We start from the raw sequence: 22,884 nt of genomic DNA on the forward strand, positions 1-22,884 counted from the left end.
ACATTTGAGTGAGCATTATGGAATCCAAGGAATATTGACTTGTAGGCAAAAATTTATCTGTTCAATGCATTGGGAAATTCAACAAACAGCTCTTATGTGGCCACCACTTAAGTGCTTTTAAATATCGACCCTAATGTATTCTGTGGCGTTGCTGACCACTAATTAATGGGACTCTCTGGGCTAGATAGAGAAAGGCCCATCGGAAGAGGCATGCGTGTGTCTATCTGTGGTTCAGCATAGCACACTATCAACATCACTACAGTGTGGCTATGTTATTGTAGGGGAAATCCACTCCTAGACCCCAGCTGCAAAATCAGAGAGGAAATCACCTATCCCTGATGGTCTGAGGCACTATTTACAAGGAGTAACCATCATGAATGACAGATAATATGGACTCGTCAGCTCGGATTTGGAAAAGCAAATAATTAAAATCTAAAAATACAAGTAATACCTTTGAGAGAAAGGGCCTTATTTTGAAAAGCAAGGGTAAAACACCATCAACACGAAATATGACGCTATAGTAAACTGACAGCCTGCGCTCACACTGGAGGGGGAAGCAGCAATACTCAAAAGAAACCTTACAAACATCAACACATCTCTTCCGAATATAGCACCAAAATAACCCCCCAAAAATAGCACCATACAGTGTTCAAATTCCAAAAGCTTGCCTGAATGAATATACATGAGGTACATTAGAATGCACCGTCTCCACTGTATGCAAATCTATCTCATACATACTCATCGTGGGTATCCTGAAAAGCTGACTGGCTGGGTGTCCCAAGGATTGGGTTGAGAACCCCTGCTCCAGGGATTACAAATTTTGAAGCAACCAAGGATTGGGTTGAGAACCCCTGCTCCAGGGATTGGGTTGAGAACCCCTGCTCCAGGGATTGCAAATTTTGAAGCAACCAAGGATTGGGTTGAGAACCCCTGCTCCAGGGATTACAAATTTTGAAGCAACTAAGGACTGGGTTGAGAACCCCTGCTCCAGGGATTACAAATTTTGAAGCAACCAAGGATTGGGTTGAGAACCCCTGCTCCAGGGATTACAAATTTTGAAGCAACCAAGGATTGGGTTGAGAACCCCTGCTCCAGGGATTGCAAATTTTGAAACAAGTTTTTGTAACTGCCTACATGGCTTTGAAATTTGTACTTGCATATTTTGACAGGTATGCTAGATTTCTTATAAGCATGCAGCACACTGCACTAAGCTTTACCTTTGGCCAGGGACTCCCAACTGGAACGCTAGTAACAAAGCAACCTTGTCAACGAATAACTCACTTAATCGGTAAATGTAAAAAAGAGACCCACCAAAATGTTCCCTTCTGGAATGTGAACACTGCAATTCTGTATCAGACACATAAATACCCCACTCTGAAGACCCTGCAGCCAGTGGCTGGCAGCCCTGCATTCTGCTACAAGTTCAGTCCCTTTAACAAAAATAGTCTAGCACCTTTCAAAGTGAATGGCAGGTTACGGCAATGATTGCGGCATTAACCCTTTAAAACCAGCAGCTTCTCCTCTCAATCATTAGAATGCATCCTTGTCCAAGCACATTCGGGCACCGAGGAGCCTCATCATTGCCAGTAACACAAAACCAACAAACCTTAGCAAGCAGATTCACTTAACATCTCTCTGCCTTGTCTTTATCGTAGCAAGCCAACCAGTGGCCATTAAGTAAACACAGTAATGAAAAATGTAGTAATGCTATTAGAACACAGTTGAATTCTCTGCGGGCTGTGACACTTTTATATCGATCCAATATAAGAACAATCCAAAAATGTCATAGCATAGGCACTTTCAAGCATACACAGGTCCCATCTTCAGATGCACAGAGACATGCCTAGATCCACATTATCTTCGAAGGCTCTGGAACCTCGTCATCTTTGGATAATTCTCGCACTGGTCCCGAAAAAGGTGTCCCAACCAACAGCGAATCCAGTTTTCTCCAGGACCAACAGTTTTCTCCAGGACCTGCAAGATTTGCGTCCTACAGTTGATGGTTGGCAAGGTGGGCTGCTGGATTCCTGTGATACATGCAGCCTGCAGAAATAGTTGCAAGTCTTGCAAGATAAAGCTTTGGAATGCACCATGTTGTCATTTCTTATTACAAGCTGGGAAGGAGGGAGATTTAATTTCCTGTAGAAATGTCTGTAGGCAGGCTGGATTCGTTAACTCTTTGGTTGCAGCTTGTTGGCATAAAAGTCCCTGCAAGTCTGGCAGCAGCGCTGGTACCATCTCATGTCCTGGCAGAGGTTCTGCTCTCGAATCACCAGACAGTACACTGTCCACTGGTCTCCTGTACACTTGTACGTTAGGGCAGCTGTCAATGAACCAGAGACAAGAAGAGCAAACATGTTATGCAAAGCATTGGCCACAAATAGACAGGAACAGCTTACAAAGATCTTGTGGATGAATCCCAACATGGCATCCATATCATAAATGCAATGCAAAACGACAAGGCCACAGAATGCAATAAAATACTTCACTCTACAGGCTAGACATATAGGTAGAAAGGGGGCAATATTGACATAGTCTGTCTAGGTGTATCCATGACACAAGGAAAATTATGCACTTCCTCCCAGACTCAAAATTCCACGTGCAATTTGAGTAATGGGCCAACTAGCACCAAAAATTGAGCACTATTGGATTTAAGCTAAGCATTATTCTATAAGGATGTATGTGTACCAGTGGCGTAGCTAATATGGGGCCACGGGGGCCTGGGCCCCCCTGCTGACAACCCTCTCAACCCCCCCTCCCGCTGCCAACCCGCTGTCGCCGGCTGCTACCTTTGCTGGCGGGGGACCCCAACCCCCGCCAGCCGAAGTCTTCTTCCTTCATTTGGTTTCCGAGTCAGACTGCGCATAGCTCTGGCCACAAGAACTTATACCAACTGAAACCTGGTGTAAATCCTGGCGCACAGCCCTCAAATTCCATAATGCTGTGCATCATTTTTTTGGAATGCCCCTCCCACAGCAACGCCCCCCTTTGGGCTACACACAAGAGGAGCTGGGCATGGGTCTTTACAGAATCACATGCAGCCAGATCCGTGTGCAAATCCAGACTAGAGCCAATTAATGTCAATGACTGATTGTTTAACAGTCAACTGTTGATTCTAATGGCTCGTTAACTCATTTATTTATGAACAGATCTCAGGACTGCGCCCAAATTTGGGCACAGTTTATAGAATCCGATGGATGAACAACACAATAAATAATAACCCCACCTCCTAGGAATTAGAGTATGGGTATGGGTCATGCATTTGATATCTGTGGTACCACCAAAGTGGTTTATATATTATAGACAGGTATCTTTTCAAGATGTAGGAGGAGTAGCCTAGTAGTTAGTGTAGCAGACTTTGATCCTGGGGAACTGGGTTTGATTCCCACTGCAGCTCCTTGTGACTCTGGGCAAGTCACTTAACCCTCCATTGCCCCAGGTACAAAATAAGTACCTGAATAGATGTAAACCGCTTTGAATGTAGTTGCAAAAACCTCAGAAAGGCAGTATATCAAGTCCCATTTCCCTTTCCCTTATGACATCACAATATCAGAAGTGAGCCAAGTATTGGGCAATCAAGCCATTGTGACATCACTGATGAGGTTGGCTCTTATTGGTGGAATGAGTGGCGGAGTAGCCTAGTGGTTAGTGCAGCAGACTTTGATCCTGGGGAACTGGGTTCAATTCCCACTGCAGCTCCTTGTGACTCTGGGCAAGTCACTTAACCCTCCAGTGCCCCAGGTACAAATAAGTATCTGTATATACTATGTAAACCACTTCGAATATAGGTTGCAAAACCCACAGAAAGGCAGCATGTCAAGTCTCAGATCAGCAATGCGGCCACACTGGAGAATGTTGCTACTATTGGAGATTCTAGATGGAATGTTGCTAGTGGAGGAGTAGCCTAGTGGTTAGTGCAGTGGAGTTTGATTTTGGGGAACTAAGTTCAATTCCCACTGCAGCTCCTTGTAACCCTGAGCAAGTCAGTTAATCCTCCATTCATAGGCGCCCCGTAAAAGAGGCTTGGGCCCAAACGTGACCTTCCCCTGGCTGCTGCCCCCCCCCCCCAAACGCAGGGCTGCCTGGCGCAGCAGCGCTGCAGCCAGGCAGCTCTCGGAAGGTTCCTCTGCTCCTTCTCACCCTCAGCTAAGCTCCCCGATCGACAGCCCTCCTCTCTTCATTCCACTCCCCCCCCCCCGGCGCGTGTTTAACTCCTACTTTCAGTGCTAGCGAGTGGCGATGGCAGTAAAGAAGAAAGCACTGCGGGCGCGCCTCTAGCTCCTTCCCTCACAGTGTCCCACCCTCGCGGAAACAGGAAATACGTCATCGCAGAAGGTGAGACACTGGGTGAGGGAAGGGAGAAGCTAGAGGTGCGCCTGCAGTGCTTTCTTCTTTACTGCCGTTGCTGCCACTGAAAATAAAAAGGTTAAACACGTGGTGGGGGGGGGGGGGGGGGAAGAAATGGATAGGGGTGGATGGAGGAAAGGGCAGGGGAGAATGGAGAGTTCCTAGACATGGATTGAGGGGAGGGAGGAGAATTGATGAACATGGATGGATGAATGGAGGGGGCAGGGGAGAGGACATTTGCTGGATATGGGTGGATGGAGGAGAGGGCAGGGGAGAATGGAGAGTTGCTGGGCGGATGGATGGAAGGGAGGGAAGTCAGGAAAAAGATGCACATGGATGGAGGGGAGGGAAGAGAGGAGAAATGCTGGACAAGGATGGAGGGAAGGAAAGACAAAGGAAGGAGATGCACACGGATGCACACGGATGGAGGGGAAGGGAGAGAGGAGAAATGCTGGATATGGATGGAGGGAAAACTGCTGACTGTAATGGCTAGTTTGGAACACTTTGAGGGCAGATACTGAAATGAGGAAGGATAGGGATAGGGACAGGGCTACAGATGGTTGACAGGACACAGGAGGATGGCGGACATAGTGAGTGAAAAAATATCAAATGGAAAGAAGACACTTCATAAAACAGAAGACAGTGGGACCAAAGCGAATAGAAAAACTAAATGATCAGACAACAAAGGTAGAAAAAAGTATTTTATTCAGAATTTATTAATTGGAATATGTCAGCTTTTGGAAATGTGCATCTGTGATATTTTGCATGCAAGTTTCAATTTTTCTAGTATTGCTGCATGCTGAGTCTAACTTCTTGAGGTAACTTTCCAGTTCAGTATTTTGCCTTCATATTTTTTTTTATTTGTAGTTCCTTGTGTCATATCTGTTGTGTCATGTGTTTTTTATGTGCAGTGGCGTTCCTAGGGGGGCTGACACCCGGGGCGGATCGCCGATGCGCCCCGCCCCCCGGGTGCAGCACCCCCACGATACCCCCCCCAGCGAAGGGACACCCCCCCATGAAAGAACCCCCCCCCCCGGGTGCACGCCGCTGGGGGGGGTGCCGTGCACGCCTGTCCTTCCTTCATTCCATGCTCCCTCTGCCCCAGAACAGGTTACTTCCTGTTCCGGGGCAGAGGGAGCATGGAATGAAGGAAGGACAGGCACGCGTGGCACCCCCCCAGCAGCGTGCACCCACCGCCCCCCCCCCCCCAGGAATGCCACTGTTCATGTGTGATCAAGGTGCAGTATTCTGCTAGTATGTAGTATTTGCAGCCCTTTTTGTTTTGTTTTTTGATCCTTGTTTCATATTGTTGTCGGTCTGCATTTTCCGTATGGGTGGTATATTTATTTATTTTTTGTTACATTTGTACCCCGCGCTTTCCCACTCATGGCAGGCTCAATGCGGCAGGCAATGGAGGGTTAAGTGACTTGCCCAGAGTCACAAGGAGCTGCCTGTGCCTGAAGTGGGAATCGAACTCAGTTCCTCAGGACCAAAGTCCACCACCCTAACCACTAGGCCACTCCTCCACTGTTGCTACTATTAGAGATTCATCAATGTGGCCGCGCAGGCTTCTGCTTCTGTGAGTCTGACGTCCTGCACGTACGTGCAGGACGTCAGACTCACAGAAACAGAAGCCTGCGCAGCCTTCTACATGGAATGTTGCTAGTGGAATAGCAACATTCCATTCCATGTAGAATCTCCAATAGTAGCAACATTCCATGTAGAATCTCCAATAGTATCTATTTTATTTTTGTTACATTTGTACCCTGCGCTTTCCCACTCATGGCAGGCTCAATGCGGCTTACATGGGGCAATGGAGGGTTAAGTGACTTGCCCAGAGTCACAAGGAGCTGCCTGTGCCTGAAGTGGGAATCGAACTCAGTTCCTCAGGACCAAAGTCCACCACCCTAACCACTAGGCCACTCCTCCACTGTTGCTACTATTAGAGATTCATCAATGTGGCCGCGCAGGCTTCTGCTTCTGTGAGTCTGACGTCCTGCACGTACGTGCAGGACGTCAGACTCACAGAAACAGAAGCCTGCGCAGCCTTCTACATGGAATGTTGCTAGTGGAATAGCAACATTCCATTCCATGTAGAATCTCCAATAGTAGCAACATTCCATGTAGAATCTCCAATAGTATCTATTTTATTTTTGTTACATTTGTACCCTGCGCTTTCCCACTCATGGCAGGCTCAATGCGGCTTATATGGGGCAATGGAGGGTTAAGTGACTTGCCCAGAGTCACAAGGAGCTGCCTGTGCCGGGAATCGAACTCAGTTCCTCAGTTCCCCAGGACCAAAGTCCACCATTCTAACCACTAGGCCACTCCTCCACATTGGTGTATTAGGTCTGCCCAGTGTAATATTTATGGTATAGTAAGGTTCTGTTTTTGCACAAATTTGTGATTAGTGTTTTGCAGTTGAGCGATTGTGGTTAGTATATGCTTTGAGCAACCACTTTATTGACATATGATACATATCTAATATCTAAATTTAATAAAAGGTATTAATTGTGACTATTTTATTTTTACTTATTTTTTTTTTCTGTGTGTTGTCAGACAATTATGGATGTAAGCTCCACCCCTGGCCACAACCCCTAACCCCACCCCATTTAGCCTCCCCAAACCGCCTATGCCTACATTGCCCCTGGTACAGAATTAATACCTGTATATAGTATGTAAACTGCTTTGATTGTAACCACAGAAAGACAGTATACCATTAATATATATATATATTTTTAATGATTCACACTCACCAAGTCTTGGGGAAGTAATTGCATTGACATTTATTTTCTCGTTGCAGGCTTCTCCGTGGCACTGCTTGTAGGCCGCAGGCTTGGACAGTGTGGGACATTCGTTGCCATGGCGCCCAGTCACTCGGTGCATACACTGTACCACTCGCGACTGAAGGCCCTTCCCGCAGGTTGCCGAACACTGAAAGAACACAAAGCCACCACCCATGAGTGACAAAGCAAGGGTAACTCATCTGCCATCCTCATCAGATGGAGGATGGCACGGAGGTTGTTTCGTGCATCAAAGTGGTGCAAAGAGCAGTAAAAACTAAAACCAGACAATATTGTCAGACCTGCCAAGTCTCCTGCATTCAGTGGGAGACTTCCGCTTTGGTGGGTCATCTCCCGCCAAAGCGGGACGGTCTCCAGCTGAGATCAAATCGCTCATCACTGCTGCTGCTGCTCCCGGCAAATAACAACAAAAATACAAAAGCGCAGGGGGCCGCAGCAGCCTTCAGGCATGCGCTGTCGGCTCTGCTGGTCCTGTGCCCCCGGAACTTGAAGTTGACGTCAGCGGGGGCAGAGGACCACCAGTGCCGACAGCGCATGCCTGAAGGCTGCTGCAGCCCCGCAAATTTTTATTTTTGTCGTGGCTGCTGCAGAGATTGCATGGAAACAGGAGCGAGATGGATGAAATGAAACAAGTTGAAGCCAATAGGTTAGTTTTTATCTGGTTCCCCTTCTAAACAAAGCAAGCAGACCTATGAGCTGCTGTATCCACGTTGTCATTCTTTATTGTTGGTAGCATTTATTTAATCTCACTTATATTTTCAAACATGCTGGCTTGTGCAGTATACAGATGTATATAAAGTATGATAAGGGAATAACTTTTCATAGGTAAGAGTAGTAATTTGTTAGAAACTGTAATCAGTGTGTCATTTGGAAGTGCTGGTTATGGGGACACTGTTATATTTGTTGAAAGATTTTTTTTTCTAAAGGTAAAGGGCCTCTAAAACAGACCAGGGGCGAAGCTATGTGGGGCCACAGGGGCCTGGGCCCCCGTAGATTTGGCCCTGGACCCCCTGCCGACGACCCTCTTGACCCCCCCCCCTCCCGCCGCCAACCCGCTGTCATCGTCTGCTACCTTTGCTGGCGGGGGACCCCAACCCCCACCAGCCGAGGTCCTCTTCTTCCTTTGTTCTGTTTCTGAGTCTGACGCCCTGCACGACGTCACACTCAGAAACAGAACGAAGGAAGAAGAGGACCTTGGATGGCGGGGGTTGGGGTCCCCCGGCAGCAAAGGTAGGCAACGGCGGGGGAGGGTTGGCGGTGGGAGGGGGTTGAGAGGGTCATGGGCGGGGGGGGGTCAAAGTTGGTGGCGGCGGTGGGGGGGTGTCGGTGGTGGTGGGGGGGCTAATATGTGCCCCTCACCTCGGGCTCTGGACCCCCCTCCCGCCGAAGTCTGGCTACGCCCCTGAAACAGACATCATGTTATGAGAATCAGGTGCTCAACATTCAGAGTTTCTATCTATTTCTTTACTTATTTATATCTCAAACCTGGGAACATTTAAAATCTTCCCCCCCCTCCCCCCCTTATGTCTACATCAAAAGAAAAAGATGACAGGAGGCAGAGTGGGCAGGCTGGAGCGTGTACTAAAATCTCCCTTTCAAAAATCGGGACCCCTTGGCAGCTCTGTATTGTTTCATCAGGGCTGATGCAAATGACATCGATTTCCCATAACCTATATAGTAATAAGAAATGCACTCTTCCTGTTTTCCACCTAGACAGAAAGAAGTAGTTGCAGAATGACCTTTTGTGCCAGTTCACCAGGCCAGGGTGCGATAGTAGATGACGGCAGAAAAAGACCTGCATGGTCCATCCAGTCTGCCCAAGACAAACTCATATGTGTATTCCTTACCTTGAATTTGTACCTGTCCTTTTCAGGGCACAGACCGTATAAGTCTGCCCAGCAGTATTTCCCGCCTCCCAACCACCAGTCCCGCCTCCCATCACCGGCTCTGGTACAGACCGTATAAGTCTGCCCAGCAGTATTTCCCGCCTCCCATCATCGGCTCTGGTACAGACCGTATAAGTCTGCCCTCCCCTATCCTCGCCTCCCAACCACCAACCCCTCTTCCCCCCACCTGCTCCGCCACCCAATTTCAGCTAAGCTTCTGAGGATCCATTCCTTATGCACAGGATTGCAATATGTGGTTGACGACTGGTTCCTGAGTTTCAGGATAGGCTGATCAGTCCCGGTTTGATCTCAGTGCTACAGGGTCGAGAACTCTTGCTTTTCTTAGTGACATCAGAACTATGTCTATACGAGCAGTGGGGTAAAACCAGGACTGTACTGAAATCTGGAGCCGGCTGCAACTTGCAACGGTGGCTATCCAGAAGAGCCTGGATTCTGAGGAGGACAAAAGAGCGGGAAGGATGACCAGTAAACATTTCTGACCCTGCTATTTGGATCACCAGGGCTGCCGAGAGCCAGGGCCGGGCCCGGGACAAGGCCACCCCCGGGCCCCCCTCCCACCCGAGGTCGCCGTCCACCTGAAGTCGCCAGGCCCCCCCTCCACCCGCTACCGGGCCCGGAACTAACCTTAAGGATTTTCCTGTGCTTAAAGGGAACAAAATACTCTTCCAGATAGTACTGACTTTTACCACCTGGCAGGGGATGAATTTGTCTGTATTCTTCCCCTCCATTTGGTTATCTGCATTTATAGAAACACGCTAAAGATATAGACAAAACAAGTTAATACTCTGCTTGGTTTTTAACCCATTAGTGCCCAATGTTCCCATATGTTTGCACCCTGGTCCACAGGGGAAGCCCCAACCTACATGTCAGACCTTATAGACTTGCCTACCAGGAACGCAAAAAGATCAGCACGCACATTCCTTAATCTCCACTACCATAACTGCAAAGGATTAAAATATAAATCCACATACGCGACCAGTTTCTCATACATCTGCAAACATATACGACTATATACGACCTAGACACAACCGAAATCCTATCACTTGACTGATTAACCTCTTTGCCATTAATGAACAAACATTATTACTACAATCCTTGTGTCAAACATGGTCTCTCCATAGTCGATGACCTAATGTATGATATAATCCAGTTATTACCCAGGAGCCCTCATGCAATACCATAATGTATTCTTCTTTACCATGTATGTAAGCACACGGTATATATATATATACCATGATCTTTTCCACATATGTGATGTTCCATCTAGGCTAACATGTATGTATGTACCTTAACGCAACACCATTTGTAATCCTGTTACCCGGAAATGGCAACCGCCATTACGGCAAATGTAAGCCACATTGAGCCTGCAAATAGGTGGGAAAATGTGGGATACAAATGCTACAAATAAATAAATAAAATAAAAATAACCAGCAGGAGGAGATAGACCACATCTGGAATTATTAAAAGGGATCCTCGTGAGCTTCCATTCTAGAACTAAAGAAGTCCTAGGCTGCCGTTATTCCCTGGAGAATTCCAACTCTGCTGCTGATTGCAGGAAACAGAAACATTTGCACCCAAGTACTGCAACACTAGAGGATTTCCCTCCCCCCCCTATGTTTCTGTTCCCCTATAGCCCCTATACTGCATCACTGGAAAAGTTGCCCCTGTCCCTGTTCCCCTCTGACCCCTATACTGCAACACTAGAGGATTCCCCCTGGGTCCCTGCACCCTACAGTTCCTTTCTTACTCTTACACTGTAACATTACAGGAGTTCCCTCACACTCCAATGCTTCCTGGGTGCTACTCCCTCGCTTAACAGCAGAGATGCACCCCCTTCCCTTCCCCTATTTCTTCAAGCCTTCTTATCCTTGGGTTGTTCATTTTCTCTTCTTTTATGTACCTACAGGTTTACATTAGTTAACCAGAACATGATCTGCAATCACTTGCTAATTAAAAGCCTGATACTTGGAAGTAAACATGCAGTGAATCATTTTTAGCCTTCCAAAGGATCAGAGTTCTCCGATACTCCTCTGCTTTCAATTACTTGAGGGGAGGCCTTGTTGGTAAATACAATCAACTTGTGACCTCCTCATCCCCCAGCTCAGAAACAGCAAGACCCGTTTTAAAAGCAGAGAGTCTCTATGGAGCTCATTTTCAAGAGAGAAAAATGCCTGAAAAGTGGCAAAAATCTGCATTTGGCCGTTTTTCTCACAAAAACGGCCAAATTGGTATTTTCAAAACTAGTTTTTAGACGGTTTTTCTAGGAAGTCCTTCAGAACTGCATTCAAATCACAAGGGGGCGTGTTAAGGGCGAGATCTGGGCATTCCTAACAGTGGCGGTCCTAGCCTCAATGACACCCGGGGCGGATCGCCGATGCGCCCCCCCCCCGGGTGCAGCACGTCCCCCCCCCGCGAAGTGACCCCTCCCCGCCCCCCCGGCGAAATGACCCCCCCCCCCCGGGTGCACGCCGCTGGGGGGGGGGGTGCCGCGGCGAGCGCTTGTGGGCTCCGAGTTCGCTACGTTAACTTCGCTGGTTCGCTGCAGCTCCCTCTGCCCCGGAACAGGAAGTAACCTGTTCCGGGGCAGAGGGAGGGAGCTGCAGCGAACCAGCAAAGTTAGCGTAGCGAACTCGGAGCCCACAGGTGCGTGCCGCGGCACCCCCCAGCGGCGTGCACCTGGGGCGGACCGCCCCCCTTGGTACGCCACTGGTTCCTAACACTTGGACTATTTCAGCCATAATGGAACTAAACTAAGACGTTTTAAGCTAGACCTGTTTTTATAACGAATAAGGCACAAAAGGGTGCCCTAAAGGACCAGATGACCACTGGAGGGAATCGGGGGTGATCCCCCAGTGGTCACTGACCCCCCTCCCACCCCCCCACAAATCTGAATACAAATATGATTTAGCAACCTCTATGACGGCCTCACATGTTAGAGGCAGGTCTATTACAGCAGCATGCAGGTCCCTGGAGTAGTGTCGTGCTCAGTGCAGTGCACCATGGTGCACAGCAGTGGCGATCCTAGGGGGGGGGGGGGCGGTGGGTGCGGTCCGGGGCAGAGAGGGAGCATGGAACGAACAAAGGACAGGCGCGCGCGGCACCCCCCCCCCCCCCCCCAGCAGCGTGCACCCGGGGGGCGGAGCGGATCGGTGTCAGCCCCCCTAGGAACACCACCGGTGCAGAGGTGATCTGCCCAAGGAACACCACTGGTTAGGCATGTAAAGGATAGTCTATAACCTGCACATGTAATTGACCGACATACATACCCACCCCCCCCTTGAAGTTGTGCACTCTGGAATTTATTCAAGAACCTCCTGTGGGGAATCGTGTTAAAAGATTTAGGAAGCTCTTTAATAAACTTGACAGGCTGAAGATAGGTCCCGAAGTGGTGAACTGGATTAGGAACTGGTTGACGGACAGACGTCAGAGGGTGGTGGTGAATGGAATTCGCTCGGAGGAGGGAAAGGTGAGTAGTGGAGTGCCTCAGGGATCGGTGCTGGGGCCGATTCTGTTCAATGTATTTGTGAGTGACATTGCCGAAGGGTCAGAAGGTAAAGTTTGCCTATTTGCGGATGATACTAAGATCTGTAACAGAGTGGACACCCGGGAGGGAGTGGAAAGCATGAAAAGGGATCTGCAGAAGCTAGAAGAATGGTCTAATGGTCTAAGGTAAGTGCCCGAACTGACCAGATGACCACCGGAGGGAATCGGGGATGACCTCCCCTTACTCCCCCAGTGGTCACCAACCCCCTCCCACCCTAAAAAAAACTTTAAAAATATTTTTTTCCAGCCTCTATGCCAGCATCAAATGTCATTCCCAGCTCCCTGACAGCAGTATGCAGGTCCCTGGAACAGTTTTAGTGGGTGCAGTGCACTTCAGGCAGGCGGACCCAGGCCCATCCCCCCCTACCTGTTACACTTGTAGTGGTAAATGTGAGCCCTCGGGCGGGGAAACCCGTATTTTCAAAACAAGATGGATGGATGGTTTTGAAAATACCGTCAGAGACGCCCAAATCCTTAAATTTGGACGTCCCTTGACATGGACTTTTCTGACTTTCGGCGATTTTCGAAACCAAAGACGTCCATGTCAAAAATGTCCAAATGCAAGCCATTTCGGTGTGGGAGGAGCCAGCATTTGTAGTGCACTGGTCCCCCTGACATGCCAGGACACCAACCAGGCACCCTAGGGGGCACTGCAGTGGACTTCATAAAATGCTCCCAAGAACATAGCTCCCTTACCTTGTGTGCTGAGCCCCCCCCCCAACCCCATAGCCCTTATGGGTGAAGGGAGGCACCTATATATGGGTACAGTGGGTTTGTGGTGGGTTTTGGAGCGCTCGCTGTTTCCTCAACAAATGTAACAGGTAGGGGGGGGGGGTATGGGCCTGGGTCCGCCTGTCTGAAGTGCACTGCAGTACCCAATAAAACTGCTCCTGGGACCTGCATGCGATGTTATGGACCTGAGTATGACATCTGAGGCTGACATAGAGGCTGGCACGACATATTTTTAAAGATTTTTTTTGAGGGTGGGAGGTGGCTAGTGACCACTAGGGGAGTAACGGGAGGCCATCTCGGATTCTCTCCGGTGATCATTTGGTCATTTCAGGCACCTTTTTGTGCCTTATTCGTAATAAAAACACGTCCAGGTGAAAACGTCCAAGTGTTCGTCAGGGACGTCCTTGTTTTTTTTCCAAGTCCCGCCTTCACTATGCCTCCGACACGCCCCCTTGAAATTTGGACGTCCTTGCGATGGACTGCAGTTGGAGATGTCCAAAATTGGGTTTCGATTATACCGATTTGGATTCTTCCGATTTATGTCGAAAGATGGACGTCCTTCTCTTTCGAAAATGAGCCCGATAGTAACATAGCAGATGATGGTCCATCCAATCTGCCCAACAACACAGTAACATAGCAAATGACGGTAGATAAAGACCTGTACGGTCCATCTGCCCAACAAGATAAACTCATTTACATAGTATGCGATACTTTACATGTATACCCGAGTTTGATTTGTCCTTGCCATTCTCAGGGCACAGACTGTAGAAGTCTGCCCAGCACTGTTCTTGCATTAAAAGTTCTGAAGCTAACGTTGAAGCCCCTTAAATTTACACTCTAGCCCATCCATATCTATTCAGTCACGATCAGGGCACAGACCGTAGAAGTCTGCCAAGATAAACAAGATAAACTCATTATATGAGCTACTTTATATGTATACCTGACCTTGATTTGTCCTTGCCATTTTCAGGGCGCCCAGCACTAGCTTTGCTTCCTAGTTACCATTGCTGCCACCCAATCTCTGCTAAGCTTCTGTGGATCCATTCCTTCTGAACAGGATTCCTTTGTGTTTATCCCACGCATTTTTGAATTCCGTTACTGTTTTCACCTCTACCACCTTCCTGACATTACTCCTGAGTCTGCCCCCCTTCAACCTCAATTCATGTCCTCTAGTTCTACCACCTTCCTGTCTCCGGAAAAGGTTTGTCTACAGATTAATGCCTTTCAAATATTTGAACGTCTGTATCATATCACCCCTGTCTCTCCTTTCCTCCAGGGTATTCACATTCAGGTCAGTAAGTCTCTCCTTGTACGTCTTGTAACGCAAATCCCTAACCATATGGCCTAGAACACCACCCATGACTGATTGCTGGACACTAGAAGCTCACCTTTTTTTCTATACTAATTAGATTTTGCTTTCTATTTCATTTGCACTTCTATGCTGCCTTTTTCCAAAATTATGGAACTCAAAGCAGTTTACAGACGCTAATAACGTACAGGACCACATCCTCAACTCAAATTGACCCATTCCCCTCTCTCACCAGGGAATGGGAAAAGCTGCATCGCAGACTACGAAACTCAGTGTGTATCTGAAGACCTGCTTTTAATGAATCCTTTGGGGACAGAGTTACCTTAGCCCAGTCGCCTGTTTTCCACTCATAGCACTCCGAGTGGTCCTCACATTCCTCTTCTTCCCGCGGCCTGGTGGCTACATCACATTTTCCTTGGAAATTTGAACAGGTGACCGTCCTCCTCTTTGTCCCTTGGCCACAGTTACTTGAACACTGCAATGTAACAGACGTATTAGCATTAGGACAGAATAAAGCTATTGATGGACCCATATAACATTGACCAGAGTCACCAAGGGCCATCCACCACCACATGGAGTGGAGGAGTGGCCTAGTGGTTAGGGTGGTGGACTTTGGTCCTGGGGAACTGAGGAACTGAGTTCGATTCCCACTTCAGGCACAGGCAGCTCCTTGTGACTCACCCTCCATTGCCCCATGTAAGCTGCATTGAGCCTGCCATGAGTGGGAAAGCACGGGGGTACAAATGTAACAAAAATAAAATAGATACTATTGGAGATTCTACATGGAATGTTGCTACTATTGGAGATTCTACATGGAATGTTGCTATTCCACTAGCAACATTCCATGTAGAAGCCTGCGCGGCCACATTGGTGATCTGTAAGGGCCGACTTCTACATGGAATGTTGCTAGTGGATAGCAACATTCCATGTAGAATCTCAAATAGTAGCAACAGTGGAGGAGTGGCCTAGTGATTAGGGTGGTGGACTTTGGTCCTGAGGAACTGAGTTCGATTCCCACTTCAGGCACAGGCAGCTCCTTGTGACTCTGGGCAAGTCACTTAACCCTCCATTGCCCCATGTAAGCCGCATTGAGCCTGCCATGAGTGGGAAAGCGCAGGGTACAAATGTAACAAAAATAAAATAGATACTATTGGAGATTCTAAATGGAATGTTGCTACTATTGGAGATTCTACATGGAATGTTGCTATTCCACTAGGAACATTTCATCTAGAAGGCTGCGCAGGCTTCTGTTTCTGTGAGTCTGACGTCCAGCTCCTTGTGACTCTGGGCAAGTCACTTAACCCTCCATTGCCCCAGGTACAAATAAGTACCTGTATATGTAAGCTGCATTGAGCCTGCCATGAGTGGGAAAGTGCGGGCTACAAAATGTAACAAAAATAAAATAAAATAAATAAATTTCCAAAGTCTGCAACACTGAACACAACTCATTCTTTGCTGCATAGCCCTCACATTAGTGGTATGCATTACTGTCAGTTCTTCTATCACACTTCCCTGTAGGAGGCGCATGCAACAGAACTGGCCTTATGTCATCATGCTGTGATTTTTGGACCTTTTCTTTTTTTAAACCCTTGGCCAATGTGCTGGTATACATAGGAGAATTGTCTCTTCTCCTCTCCTGTTTTATTTATTTGTGACATTTATATCCCACATTATCCCAAGCAAGTTTGAGTTCAATGTGGCTTACAATAAACAGTATAGGATACGTAACAAAGAATAATGCATAAGAAAGTAATTTGTTGTAAGAATCCAATTTTACAATACAATATCATAAACGTACTGGGACAGCTATGGATGTTTAACATTTAGAAAACCTATTATGAATGAGAAATTGTACATGAAGCAAAGAGAAAGTTAATGGTAAATAGAGTAATAACCAATTCAGGTAATAATTTGTTGTTTGTGAGGGTTTGTTTGAATAGGAACGATTTGAGGATTTTGCGGAATCTAGTATATTCCTGTATATTTCTTATTTTTGGGTGGTAAGTGTTCTCCTTACTCCTTCTGTAGGATCCAGCTTTGAGAAATTCTTCAGAACTTTTCTGTTGGGTCACTTGAGGACCCTGGATGTGAAATTCTCACTGCAACGAGCACAGGACATTTTACCTACTTCAGGGGTCTTCCCAGCCCTTGAGGGCCACCAACAGGTATTTCCCCAGGATTAGGACCATGTACTTTGTGTATACTTTTGCTAGAGGTCAGTGGTGTTTATAGGTCAAAAACTGTGGATATTTCTTATAACACACAGTAGGAAGAGACTTTTGTTAGTCTGAGAGGAGGTATTGTACTTTGGGTGACAGTTCCAGCTGTGCTGCCCTTGTAAATATACAGCGTTTATTTTTCACCACGAACAAGTGAGATTTTTTTCTGGCTGCACAGATGCTGGAACTCCCAGCCGTTCAAATATTTGAAAGTTATTAATCCGCAAACAAACCTTTTCCGGAGTTGGGAAGGCAGTAAAACTAGAGGACATGAATTGAGGTTGAAGGGGGGCAGACTCAAGACTAATGTCAGGAAGTATTTGTTCACGGAGAGGGTGGTGGATATGTGGAATGCCCTCCCACGAGAGGTGGTGGAGATGAAAACAGTAATGGAATTCAAACATGCATGGGATAAACACAAAGGAATAAGGAATGAATGAAATGAAATGAGATTGAAGGGGGGCAGACTCAAAAAAGATGTCAGGAAGTATTTTTTCACGGAGAGGGTGGTGGATGCTTGGAATGCCTTCCCGCGGGAGGTGGTGGAGATGAAAACGGTAACGGAATTCAAACATGCATGGGATATGCATAAAGGAATCCTGTGCAGTAGGAATGGATCCTCAGAAGTTTAGCCAAAATTGGGTGGCGGAGCAGGTGGGGGAAGAGAGGTTGGTGGTTGGGAGGCGAGGATAGTGGAGGGCAGACTTATACGGTCTGTGCCAGAGCCGGTGATGGGAGGCGGGACTGGTGGTTGGGAGGCGGGAAATACTGCTGGGCAGACTTGTACGGTCTGTGCCCTGAAAAAGGCAGGTACAAATCAAGGTAAGGTTTACACATTTGAGTTTATCTTGTTGGACAGACTGGATGGACCATGCAGGTCTTTTTCTGCCGTCATCTACTATGTTACTATGAATGGATCCACGGAATCTTAGCAGAGATTGGGTGGCAAGGCCAGTAATTGGGAAGCAAAACCAGTGCTGGGCAGGCTTCTATGGTCTACGCCCTGATCGTGACTGAATAGATATGGATGGGCTGGAGTGTAAATTTTAAGGGGCTTCGACATCAGCTTCAGAACTTTTAGTACAAGAACAGCGCTGGGCAGACTTCTACGGTCTGTGCCCTGAGAATGGCAAGGACAAATCAAACTCGGGTATACATATAAAGTATCACATACCATGTAAAATGAGTTTATCTTGTTGGGCAGACTGGATGGACCCAGTGGCGTAGCTACGTGGGGCCACGGGGGCCTGGGCCCCCGTAGATTTTATTTATTTTATTTTATTACATTTGTACCCCGTGCTTTCCCACTCATGGCAGGCTCAATGCGGCTTACATGGGGCAATGGAGGGTTAAGTGACTTGCCCAGAGTCACAAGGAGCTGCCTGTGCCTGAAGTGGGAATTGAACTCAGTTCCTCAGTTCCCCAGGACCAAAGTCCACCACCCTAACCACTAGGCCACGATTTGGCCCTGGACCCCTCTGACAACAACCCTCTCGACTCCCTCCTGCCGCCAACCCTCTCCCCCCCGACGCCGTCGGCTACCTTTGCTGGCGGGGGACCCCAACCCCCGCCAGCCGAGGTCCTCTTCTTCCGGCGCAAGGCTTCATTCTGTTTCTGTGAGTCTGACGTCCTGCATGTTGTACGTGCAAAGGTAGCCGACGGCGAGGGAGGGTTGGCGGTGGGAGGGGGGGGTCAAGAGGGTCGTCGTCGGGGGGGGGGGTCAAAAGCGGTGGTGGTGGTGGCTGCAGGAGGGGGGAGGTCAAAAATGGTGCAGGGGTCAGCAGCACCGGGGGGGGGGGGGGCTAAAATGTGTCCCCTCACCTCGGGCTCTGGACCCCCCCTCCCGCCGAAGTCTGGCTACACCCCTGGATGGATTACTGCTTCACTAATTAACTGGTGGCACTTGTAAGTACAGGTTTGTAAACTGGGTCCACACCTGGAAACTGCAAAATCACGGCTTTCCCAGCCGCCGTGCTGCGGCGGTTGGGAAAGCGGGTGGAATGTTGGGTATTGTTAGGAGGGGAATGGAAAACAAAGGAGAGGACATTGTGATGCCTTTGTGTCGCTCCGTGCTGCGACTGCACCTCGAGTATTGTGTTCAGTTCTGGTCACTGCATCTCAAAAAAAGATACAGTAGAATTAGAAAAGGTATAGAGCAGGGTGACGAAAATGATAATGGGGATGGGATGACTTCCCTATGAGGAAAGGCTAAAGCAGCTAGGTCTCTTCAGATTGGAGAAAAGACAGCTGAGGGGAGATATGATAGAGGTCTATAAAATAATGAGTGGAGTGGAAAGGGTAGACCTGAAGCGTCTGTTTACTCTGTCCAAAAATACTAGGACTAGGGGGCATGCGATGAAGCTACAAAATAGTAAATTTAAAACGAATCAGAGAAAACTTTTCTTCACTCAACGTGTAATTAAACTGGAATTCGTTGCCAGAGAATGTGGTAAAGGCGGTTAGCTTAGCGAGGTTTAAAAAAGGTTTGGCCGGCTTCCTAAGGGAAAAGTCCATAGATCATTATTAAAATGGACTTGGGGAGAACCCACTGCTTGTTTCTGTTTTGTACTTTTTGGGGATCTTGCCAGGTATTTGTGACCTGGATTGGCCACTGTTGGAAACAGGATGCTTGATGGACCTTTGGTCTGTCCCAGTATGGCAATACTTATGTACTTATAAGTGTCACCGCTTCTGTCTTGGAGCTGATAGATATTTGCAAACTGGCAGGTCCCACTGTACATGCCGGAAATATATGTGCTCTCCTGCACATTCTCCTATATTTTTTTGCAAAAGACCTGGATGACTGGCAGGATCCATCCCAGAATATTGAGGGAGCTCAGACAGGTTCTGACGGGCCCCTTAAAGATTTGTTTAATAAATCCTTGGAGACGGGGGAGGTTCCATGGGAGCTCAGCTTAGAGGAAACCGTGATAGGGATACAGTATTAACAGACCCAACGGACTGTGTACAGAACATTCGCCTGGGAGATGAGAACATTTGCTCTGCTCTTCTTAGTGGATTCTGTCTTTTGTTTCATCCTTTTGTCTTTGTTTTTGATTTTAGCAGTGTTAGGTACATTTTTATGCTAAAAGGCCCATTTAACACAAAATGCCGAGATCAGAATTAAAATGCATGGGTTGGGATGTGCTCAGTTCCAGCAGTATAATGCCGAATGCGTAAATGCCGCCAATTAAGTAGTGAGGCAGCAATTTGTTTTTCATTTGGGGGCAGAAATCAACAACAGGAGATTACAGAGAAACTCCTTTAACCCTTGTGATGAAATTAACGCTTTTTACAAATCTGCGTGTGCCTCCGAGCTGATGGGGGAAATTTTATCCCATCTGTCTCTATTCCCTCTAAAATGGGGAACACATGTATAGGTTTTTGGCTTCTTCAAACCATACTTCTGCCACCCTAACCCCCCACCCCCCAAAAAAACCCTTGAAATCTGAGTGTTATTTTTTTTTTGTTACATTTGTACCCTGCGCTTTCCCACTCATGGCAGGCTCAATGCGGCTTACATGGGGCAATGGAGGGTTAAGTGACTTGCCCAGAGTCACAAGGAGCTGCCTGTGCCTGAAGTGGGAATTGAACTCAGTTCCTCAGGACCAAAGTCCACCACCCTAACCACTAGGCCACTCCTCCACTGTTGCTACTATTTGAGATTCTACATGGAATGTTGCTATTCCACTAGCAACATTCCATGTAGAAGTCGGCCCTTGCAGATCACCAATGTGGCCGCGCAGGCTTCTGCTTCTGTGAGTCTGACGTCCTGACGTCAGACTCACAGAAACAGAAGCCTGCGCAGTCTTCTACATGGAATGTTGCTAGTGGAATAGCAACATTCCATGTAGAATCTCCAATAGTAGCAACAGAACCTCAAATAGTAGCAACATTCCATGTAGAATCTCCAATAGTATCTATTTTATTTTTGTTACATTTGTACCCTGCACTTTCCCACTCATGGCAGGCTCAATGCGGCTTACATGGGGCAATGGAGAGTTAAGTGACTTGCCCAGAGTCACAAGGAGCTGCCTGTGCCTGAAGTGGGAATTGAACTCAGTTCCTCAGGACCAAAGTCCACCACCCTAACCACTAGGCCACTCCTCCACTGTTGCTACTATTGAGATTCTACATGGAATTTTGCTATTCCACTAGCAACATTCCATGTAGAAGTCGGCCCTTGCAGATCACCAATGTGGCCGCGCAGGCTTCTGCTTCTGTGAGTCTGACGTCCTGACGTCAGACTCACAGAAACAGAAGCCTGCGCAGTCTTCTACATGGAATGTTGCTAGTGGAATAGCAACATTCCATGTAGAATCTCCAGTAGTAGCAACAGAACCTCAAATAGTAGCAACATTCCATGTAGAATCTCCAATAGTATCTATTTTATTTTTGTTACATTTGTACCCTGCACTTTCCCACTCATGGCAGGCTCAATGCGGCTTACATGGGGCAATGGAGAGTTAAGTGACTTGCCCAGAGTCACAAGGAGCTGCCTTTGCCTGAAGTGGGAATCGAACTCAGTTCCTCAGGACCAAAGTCCACCACCCTAACCACTAGGCCACTCCTCCACTGTTGCTACTATTTGAGATTCTACATGGAATGTTGCTATTCCACTAGCAACATTCCATGTAGAAGTCGGCCCTTGCAGATCACCAATGTGGCCGCGCAGGCTTCTGCTTCTGCTTCTGTGAGTCTGACGTCCTGCACGTACGTGCAGGACGTCAGACTCACAGAAACAGAAGCCTGCGCAGCCTTCTACATGGAATGTTGCTAGTGGAATAGCAACATTCCATGTAGAATCTCAAACAGTAGCAACAGAATCTCAATTAGTAGCAACATTCCATGTAGAATCTCCACAATAGTATCAGCATTCCATGTAGAATCTCCAATAGTATCTATTTTATTTTTGTTACATTTGTACCCTGCGCTTTCCCACTCATGGCAGGCTTAATGCGGCTTACATGGGGCAATGGAGGATTAAGTGACTTGCTCAGAGTCCCACTAGCAACATTCCATGTAGAATCTCCAATAGTAGCAACATTCCATGTAGAATCTCCAATATAGCAACAGAATCTCCAATAGTAGCAACATTCCATGTAGAATCTCAAAGAGTAGCAACATTCCATGTAGAATCTCCAATAGTATCTATTTTATTTTTGTTACATTTGTACCCTGCGCTTTCCCACTCACGGCAGGCTCAATGCGGCTTACATGGGGCAATGGAAGGTTAAGTGACTTGCCCAGAGTCACAAGGAGCTGCCTGTGCCTGCAGTGGGAATCGATGGATCTTCATGTGTACAATAATATCTTTACGAAATCACCGTTTCCAGATGTGCAATTTGTTTTGCTATGTTTGTCTGTCTGCATTGTTTTACAGATTTTAATTGTTTAAATTGAAAACTGCTAATAAACTATGCTAAACTTTGGTGGCATCAGTAGATGGCAGCACCAGCAAACCAATGAAAGGGAATCGAGACCTGTTAAGGGAGGCCTCCCTCTCAATCATCTCTTTTGGAGCCTGGAGGGGAAGGAAAGTGTGAGGTACCTACCCGTATTTCTAGGAGGGGTCTGAAAGGAGAGTTCCTTAACAAAGCCAGGAGACCTCTCCCATGGATCAGGAGGTGATGTGGAGATTTTCTCTTCAATAACACAGACAAGAAAAATGTGGCTAGTTTTCATTTTTTTTTTCACAAATTTTCCCTCATTTTCAGATGTTCCTTTGGTTAGTTTCATGCCTTACTTTAACAGGGAATTTTTAGGGCCTGCTAAATTGATTGAATGCATTCTAACAAAATAAGGAATTCAAAATGATTAGCGCACATAAGGCCCACTAACGAACTGAATGCACATTAACAGAGACACAATCAGTAGCGTAGCTACGTGGGGCCTGGGCCCCTGTAGATTTGGCCCTGGACCCCCCTGCCGACGACCCACCCGACCCCCCCCTCCCGCTGCCAACCCACCGTCGCCGGCCTTTGCTGGCAGAGGACCCCAACCCCCGCCAGCTGAGATCCTCT

At 47.5% G+C, this 22,884-nt stretch overlaps 1 protein-coding gene across 1 annotated transcript in view; it reads right to left on the minus strand.

The window, feature by feature from the left end:
* Window positions 1–1,116: 1,116 nt before the first annotated feature.
* Window positions 1,117–22,884, minus strand: part of LOC115459907 (A disintegrin and metalloproteinase with thrombospondin motifs 17-like) — a 393,810-nt gene continuing 372,042 nt past the window's right edge. Inside the window, exons 23-25 of the mRNA XM_030189734.1 lie at window positions 14,965–15,117; window positions 7,104–7,281; window positions 1,117–2,323 (exon numbers count right to left, since the gene is read on the minus strand). Of these exons, the coding sequence (XP_030045594.1) occupies window positions 2,172–2,323; window positions 7,104–7,281; window positions 14,965–15,117 (483 nt within the window). The 3' untranslated portion in view covers window positions 1,117–2,171. The remainder of the gene's footprint in view (window positions 2,324–7,103; window positions 7,282–14,964; window positions 15,118–22,884) is intronic.

The sequence above is a fragment of the Microcaecilia unicolor genome, chromosome 1, assembly GCF_901765095.1.
Source record: "Microcaecilia unicolor chromosome 1, aMicUni1.1, whole genome shotgun sequence".
In the NCBI taxonomy this organism is placed as follows: domain Eukaryota; kingdom Metazoa; phylum Chordata; class Amphibia; order Gymnophiona; family Siphonopidae; genus Microcaecilia; species Microcaecilia unicolor.